We start from the raw sequence: 8,288 nt of genomic DNA, 5'->3' as shown, positions 1-8,288 counted from the left end.
GAATTCGGTTTTCACATGATATCGTGAATTATCAAAACCTCATATCTGTGTTATCCGCCTCAGCCTTCGGGTTCGGCAGATAACACAGACCTCGGTTTTGATAATTCACGATATCATGCTCAACCTCATCCAATAATTGCTTATTGTTCGCTGTTCTGGCCTAATATGTAACGCTATAACGACCAGTCAAAAGGCAATTGACGACAACATTGCCAGCCAGCATTTTTCAGTAAAAGAAAAAAACCTTGTGGTTGTTTAAGGAGAGTGTTAAGCAATTGCTTGGCTTTCTTTTTAAATTTTCTTTACTGGTTAGCATGTTGTTGTTTTTTAATTCACTGTGCGTTTTTAGAATTCATTCACGATGATTGGTGATCGCAATACATGACACACTTTTTGAGGTTTTTCTATGGATATATCTTTATCTTGTGGCTTAGAAATTTCGAGTACCAAAAAGGAAGAGTCCGTAGGTGTTCAAAGTGAATTCTCTAGAGAACATGTCACAAAAACCGGCGGTTTAGACGTGTGTAAATAAAGGTTTCGTATTTGGATCACGGTTTATTGTAGACTGTGCGACACTGGTTATAATAAGCGTGTGTTTGAATGTTTTTACTGTAAGTCACTTCCTATTTCGGGTTCTTATGTCATTAGGTTGTTAAAAACACGGCCAAACTACATGTACGGTACATGTATTAAATTCTTGCTGGTCGCTAAATAGAGGTAAATAAAGTAGACGAATCCTCATCGGGACGTCAGGAGGTGACCGCGGCCGCTTTATTAAGGTGGCCGCTAAATAAGGGATTTATTTACTGTACTATACTGGCAATATAGATAATTTTTTATCTTTATCTATTTTTTTAATTGTTGTACTACCAAAATGAAACATCTTACATTAAGTTTATACTAAGTACACGATACTTACTCGTAACTGCTAAAAAAAGATTACGGTACCGTTTCCACTTATCCTTGGTTCGTTTCGCTTACTAGACAATAATCTATTTTTCGATATTTCGTTTCAAATTCTAGACCTTTTCTCACAAGCACCAACACCCCACTGACAGCTGTGATTCGTACCACGTGAATAGAACATCTTACCTTTCCATTGTGTGTCCATGCATATAGCTTCTACTTCTGTTGTACTGTACGTTTCTTTGAAGAACACGATGTCAGTCGTTTGATTGTTCAGCCAAAGGAAAAGATTTTTTCTCTTAAAAGAAGAACGAATCCTTTGAACATTTAAAGGTAGAACTTTGAAATTAACTTTATCCTTGATTATCCTTTGTGAATAATCAATACAGAAAACAACTTGTTGAAACGCCCATGGACTTGAAAAACCACAACTAATTAACATTGAAAAAGAAAAACGCACATGTTTAACACCTTCAGCTATAGTTAAACACATAAAACAGTAACCAGCGACGAAAGCTGTTAATTGCGTAAGATTTTGCACGTTTTATGCTAATCTCAGTCAAGAAACTGGTAATATTTTTGGGCCTTTGATAACTGGCCGCTTAATAGGGGGCCGCTTGTAGAGGTTCGACTGAACCTTAGTCTCTCAAGATAAACTAAAGTCAATACCAGGACTCAACAGGAATTGTGTAGCGTTTGCAACCCCATTTCTGCTCATGCGCAACAAAATATGATGCACAGAAGAAAACCGAATATTGAATATGGCGCAAAATTTACAAATAAATAATGAATAAGTCAGGAAAAATGAAGGAAATAATTCGAAATTATGAATAAGTGAGGTATAATTATTCCGCTTTCAATCACGATACAATGTTGTCGTTAGGACAATAAATACATTATCCGGTTTTATTTGGTTTATTTGCTTTGCTATATGAAAAAATATATTTCTTAAGTTGCAGTTCTGTAAATTTAGCAAGTACCTGTTAGTTCATTAGTAGCGTTAACTGTTTTTTTTCTTGTTTCAATTCTATAACAAGCGGTAAAATGTGTTTGTAACCTGCATCAAGCTGTAATCCACCTGTGAGTTTTTTAATGTAATTATTGTTTCACAACCCGGATTAACTTTATCCAATCCAATTCTTGGTTTTCATGTTACGTCATAAAATTCTGAAATCAAAATTCACTAGGCCTACTAAATTTTCGTTGTCATTAGACGTAAGATAAACTAAAAATATATCTTTTTGCAAATTTCCAGATCGATAGTGTCGTTCGTTTTTCAAACAGAGCATTTTGAATATTTGAGTTTTCCGTCGTATGTGACATCAAGCTGAGTGCCGTGACAAAGTTGTTTTGTTTGAAAAAAGGCCTTTCCTTTCCATTTTCAGCAGATTGAACATTTCAGATATATTAAGTGGCGGTTTATGTGAAACTGTACTAGCTCATGAGCCAAAGATTGCCGCTGTTGTAAACAGAATTGAGTTCCAGATGGTTTCTCTGACATAACGGCGGCCATATTTGTGTCCCTCGGAGGGACACAGTTATGGGTTCTCCATACTAAGCTTTATAAATTTGCTTGGAAAGGTTCGGCAAATAACTCGCGAACGGTACACCGCACAGACCTGAAACTCGGAGAAATTGTTTATCTATTTATCGTCTATAATATTTGAAATTCATAGCTTCTGTAGTTCAATAGTTTCGAATTTATTTTTTTGATTGCGTGACAGTGAAAACCAGCAATAGAACTATCGAAATGTTGTTTGTTTTCAAAAATAGCGTCTTTTGCCTATGATATAATATGCATCACGTCATTAACTAAATGAAAGTGTCTTGTAAAGTATTCTTTATACCGCGCCAGATATATTCGAACTGTAATGGGGCAAAGAAATTGTGACGCGTAACTCACCGTCACACGTCACAAATCACGGAGGTAGAATAAGAATACAGAGAGGATAAGAATAAAAATAGGAATACCGACTTTCTATAACCTGGAAGAGGGCACAAAGTATCATGCATTTACACCTTCACAAACCGGTGCTTGCAGTCACAGTCCGTTACACTCCGTTACTAGTCGTCACAACTCATCACAAGCAGTCACAGCTCGTCACAAGAAGTCACGTCTCCGTCACAAGCCGTCACGTCTCGTCACAGGGCGTTACACTCCGTCACAAACCATCACACCCCGTCACAAGCCGTCACAAACCATCACACCCCGTCACAAGCCGTCACACCCCGTCACAAGCCGTCACAAGCCCTCACACCCCGTCACAAGCCGTCACACCCCGTCACAAACCGTCACAAGCCGTCACAAACCGTCACAAACCGTCACAAACCGTCACAAACCGTCACAAGCCGTCACACCCCGTCACAAACCGTCACAAGCCGTCACAAACCGTCACAAACCGTCACAAGCCGTCACACCCCCGTCACAAGCCGTCACAAACCGTCACAAGCCGTCACACCCCGTCACAAGCCGTCACAAGCCGTCAGAAACCGTCACAAGCCGTCACACCCCGTCACAAGCCGTCACAAGCCGTCACAAACCGTCACAAGCCGTCACACACCGTCACAAGCCGTCACAAACCGTCACAAGCCGTCACAAACCGTCACAAGCCGTCACACCCCGTCACAAACCGTCACAAGCCGTCACAAACCGTCACAAACCGTCACAAGCCGTCATAAAAAAATTTCTTAGGTATGGCCCTGCTGTAACATTGTTAGTGAATAATACCTTGAGACATAACAGTTGATTGTCCCAGAGACGTAGCTGTGCTGTCCAAAAGAGAGTTTACTACCGTTTCCACTTTTTGGGTTTCATCAGTGGATAGGGTTGCATCATCTATATGTGGAAATCAAATAAGGTTTTTGTCAAAGGTGGCGGTAAGTAAAACTACCGTATTTTCTCGATTAAACGCCGGACCCCGATTAAACGCCGGCCTCGTATAAACGCCGGGTCAAAATTGCTAGTTTTTAAATAAACGCCGGGGGCGTTTGTTTGAGGTCCCGGCGTTTAAGTAAATATATTCTGTTTGTCACAAATCTCGATTGCAACATAAATTGTCCAATCCGTAATAGTGCACCTTTGGTAAATAATCACCTTTGGATACCCAGGAACAATTTTTTGGGGCAGAACGAAGAGAAAAATCGTCCCGCCTCGACAAACTGCCCCTTGGTCTCGAAGATCGGTAACAATAAATCAATCTGAAAAATTGGCAGAAAATTGCAGTCCGTTAATAACCGCCAGGCCCCGATTAAACGCCGGCTTCAAATAAACGCCGGGTTCACGAAGCCAAGTTTGAAATAAACGCCGGGGGCGTTTATTTGAGAAAATACAGTATACACTTATATAGGAGCATCCATATACTGTTATACTAATCAGTGTAACCTATTTCACTTTGCCATAGGACTTTAGAATGTTTTGATTTAATAAATTTAAAACATAAGGTTGAATTACAATGCACTAGCTACCTTCAGGTGTATCATGGTCTTTTAAAACACCACAATGCTTTAAAAAACCACGAATGTCAGTGGGTACAGCAGGGTGCTTTGCAGATAAAAAATCCAAATGTTCCTGGCAAAAGGCCCTTCCGTGGACAGGGGCAGAGGTACAAACATCTGGGTAGTTTACAGCAGGAAGCCCATTGACAACATTCTACATTTTGTGAGGGAAAATAAATTCCATATTAAGATTATTTTGAATTTTTATCAATTACCGGGTAGATTAAAAATGGAAATGTAGTTATTACCTACAGAATTAACTTCTCATGATCCTATTCAGAATATTATATAGCACATGTACAAGCAATGAAGAAGCCTTTTATGCAGCTCATTACATTACACCATTGAAGATTACTTGTCTTAACAGTCTTCTACAGTAAAGCTAGACAAAATAATTTAAATGCATTTCATTCAAAATGGAAAATACAATTGGGAGAACCACATTATTCTACTATTAAACACTACTAGATGTGTAAATAAATAGTAAAATATATTTTCACCTTTCTTTTCATCATGCAATGTGCAAACATTAGCTTCCATTGCCCATCTGCCACCCATAATTTACCACATCCTAGAAGGAAAAAAAAAAACAACTTAATTGCATAAGTGTTACAGGGTTTTGAGCTTTTGAAATTGAGCTTTTGAAATTCCATGTCTTCCAATGACCGTTTCCATGAAATTTCCAAACCATTGTTCTTGGAAATTGATGAAAACTGTCTTGATTTCGGATTCGTTTTTACCCGTTCCATGACCCAGACTTAAAAATGCCAAGAATTTCCTGGTTTTTCATAAATTGTATGAACCCTGTGTTACTGAGTGTTTCTTGGAAAGAAAAGAAAAAAATTCATACTAAAAGTAGAGAATGCAACAAAATCAGATACCTCTGGCCTTACAGTCCTCAGTGCAATCTTGTGGCTGATGAGAGTAATTATTCTTGGCCCATAAATGGTCAATATGCTCCATAATGACCTCTCTGTCTGAATCACTATGGAACATTCCAAACATATCAAGAGCTCCCCTTTCTCTCAGTTCTTCCTCTAGCTCCCCAGTCCAAAAGGCGTTGGCCGCTCTCTTTTCACTTAACCCTGAGGATATAAAAACAATTTGAACAAAAATAGTTAATCATCTAAACTGGAAGGAGACAGACCAGTTGGGGAGTTGATTATCTGTGTCAACCTCTAATTTAAAACAGAAAGAAATTAACTTATTTAATGCAGTAGTAGTTTCAAAATAGACTCAAATGTAAATACCCGGCCATTTATTTACATGTCATTGAAGTCATTGAAATATATTAGAAGCTGAAATCTATTCTGATGTGCCTCGTTTTACAAAACGTCACGACACATGTGCATGAAGTAGTCGGGTACTATTTAGCAACGAAATATAAATAGAATATAAATAAATAAATCTTACCGGTCTGCAGGCCATAAAGTTCGTTGAAGGCCGTAGAGAAGCCACTAAATGAAACCCAGGAATGACATCTAAAAAAAAAGCCAACCTTATTAGCAAATAATCGTTCTTGTTATATCGTATTATGGGATCTGTATCTGATCAATTATGACAAAAATTAAAAATAACTTACGCTAAAGAAATCTGAAATTTCAAAAGGATCCGCTGGACAAAGCACACATCTGAAGCTTCAACCGCAGGTCTACGATCAGAGTACAAATTCCAGCCAGCAACAGGGTTGCCATATTTAGAGTACCCGTACAGGAAGTCACATCGAGTACACTTCAAGGAACACTTTATTCCTTTGGCCGAGCCATTTAGATGGTGGTATTCAACCTCAACAGGATTGTTGTATCGCACCAGATGGGACGTACAACGAAGACAACGATCACATGGCGGTGTGAAAACGTGGAATGCATCACACTCATCTGTTCCGGGAAACTTTGAATCCGGCAAACTTGCAACGCACTGGAACAGCGTATCGCCGTCATCTTCACTCACGTGCGGACAAAGAAGCTTCATAACTTGATGACGGGAATCAATCGACAACTTAATATCCTCTAACAGCCTTGTGCCAATCTTTTCGGTTCTTATATCTTCATCGACCTCTTCCTGCAAACCATCCATAGAAAAAGGAGCTGATCGACAAGACTTGCGACGCTTCGCCGCCATAACAGTGAGTAATGTCAATATTGCCAGTCTCCAAGTGCAAAGTGAACTTGTCCCAGTCTCCTTCGCGGTTGTGACGGGTGACGGCGTCACAAACAAAACCGCAATTTCACCTCAGATATATCGTGCACCAGATGGGCAATTAAGATACATACATTGACATGAAATTAGCACTGCAGAAAAAAAATTGAAATTTACATTGTTACCGCTACATGCAAGTTTTCAGATGTAAACACACCTTGTTAGTGATGAAAGTTGTCTTGTGTGGTTCTAGTGTTGTTGTTTGTGCCGTTGCATTTTATAGGTCTCTGTAAAACGGACTTGAACGTGATGTATAAAAGTAGAAACCTAACTGCAACCGTGTACGTCATTTTTCGTCTCTCTCGTGGATGCTTATGACATCTATTTGGATGACGTAAACCAGCGCTACTTTTCCAGTAAGAATACTTAACATAAGTAGGAATATTGACAACAGTTAAGTAACAGAATTAGGTAGTTTATGTATCATGTAACAGAATAAGCAGTTGTTTCAATTATAATAGCCTGGACCTAAAGTTAAAATAAGGCTTAGTTAAACATAAAATTAACCTCTTCGTAGAACTTACACATTGTTAAGTAATTGAGCTAAGATTGTGATTCTATGGATAAAATAGAAACGTGAAATTGGCAGTGAAGAAAAATGAATTTGGCTGTGCAAAACCATCAAATTGACTGTACAGAAAAGTGTTATTGAAACCTCTCAAACCTGAAATTGGCAGTGCAGGAAAGTTAAATTGGCATTGTAGAAACATGAAATTGGCATTGAGGGAACGTGAAACTGCCATTGTAGAAACAGGAACTTAGCAGTTCAAAAACATGAAGTGTTGGTACATAAAACGTGAAATTTACATTCTAGTGACCAAACATTGCCAGTGGAGAAACTTAAAATTGGCAGTGCAGAATTGGCAATTGAGATACACACATTGACATGAAATAAGCACTGCAGAAAATAAATTGAAATTAACATGGTTGAAACGTGAAATTTGCAAACTTTCATTATAGAAACCTTAAATTGGTAGTGCAGAAACGTGAAATTGGCATTGTAGAAACATAAGATTGGCAGTAAGTAAAAGTGAAAATGACAATTTAGAAGAGTGCAATTGGCGGGGCAGAAATGTGAAATAAGCAGTGCTGAAACACGAAATGGCAATACAGAGAAGTGAAATTGACATTTTGAATAACATAAAGGTGATACTGCAGAAATGAAGTTAAATTCTACTTGGCCATAGATTTTGCCATCATTCTATAGTGGAACTGTACATAATTTACGATTGAAGGAGTCCATTACTTCAAAGCCGTGTGGTTTTTCATGGTTCCTCCCGACCTTTTTTTCATTATAACACTGTCTTGTAATTTCATTAAAGTGGCAAAAATAAACCTTAACCTGAAATTAGCAGTTCATAAAACTGAAAATGGCATCGCAGAAAGGTGAATGTGGCATTGTAGAAACGTGAAATTGGCAGTTCATAAAAGTGAAATTAGCAACGCAGAAACGTAAAATTGGTAGTATAGAACTAATAAATTAATTTAATTGAAATGCATCTGCAAAATTATAAAATCGACTGACAGAAACATTAAATTTACATTTAAGAACATTGATCGACCACTCGTTTCAGTATGAAATCAGTCTCCTGGTGGAGTAGAATGAGTATCGCATGCGTATTCTGTGTCATTCATTTGAAAATGCGTCGAGTGAGTCACGTTAATTGGGCCTGGGATGCAGAACCCCC

The 8,288-nt window shown here is 38.3% G+C and overlaps 1 protein-coding gene across 1 annotated transcript; it reads right to left on the bottom strand.

Moving 5' to 3' along the window:
• Positions 1–3,620: 3,620 nt before the first annotated feature.
• Positions 3,621–6,522, bottom strand: LOC144641233 (uncharacterized). Its single transcript, XM_078500267.1, has 6 exons — positions 5,984–6,522; positions 5,815–5,882; positions 5,283–5,486; positions 4,902–4,972; positions 4,372–4,555; positions 3,621–3,742 (listed from the first exon to the last, which is right to left on the bottom strand). The coding sequence occupies exons 1-6, from the start codon at positions 6,520–6,522 to the stop codon at positions 3,621–3,623; spliced, it is 1,188 nt and encodes a 395-aa protein (XP_078356393.1).
• Between the last annotated feature and the right edge of the window lie 1,766 nt (positions 6,523–8,288).

The sequence above is a fragment of the Oculina patagonica genome, unplaced genomic scaffold, assembly GCF_052425735.1.
Source record: "Oculina patagonica isolate OP01 unplaced genomic scaffold, crgOcupat unplaced775, whole genome shotgun sequence".
Taxonomy (NCBI): Eukaryota; Metazoa; Cnidaria; class Anthozoa; order Scleractinia; family Oculinidae; genus Oculina; species Oculina patagonica.
This window is presented reverse-complemented; position numbering and strand designations above follow the sequence as displayed.

Bases quoted from the DNA above. Each gene is read 5' to 3' on its own strand.
- LOC144641233 (XM_078500267.1), bottom strand. From the start codon at position 6,522: ATGGCGGCGAAGCGTCGCAAGTCTTGTCGATCAGCTCCTTTTTCTATG. The intron at 4,973-5,282 runs GTATCTGATTTT...TTTTCCTTCTAG, and splicing joins TGAGGACTGTAAGGCCAGAG to GATGTGGTAAATTATGGGTG. The intron at 3,743-4,371 runs GTAGCTAGTGCA...TTCCACATATAG, and splicing joins AGACCATGATACACCTGAAG to ATGATGCAACCCTATCCACT.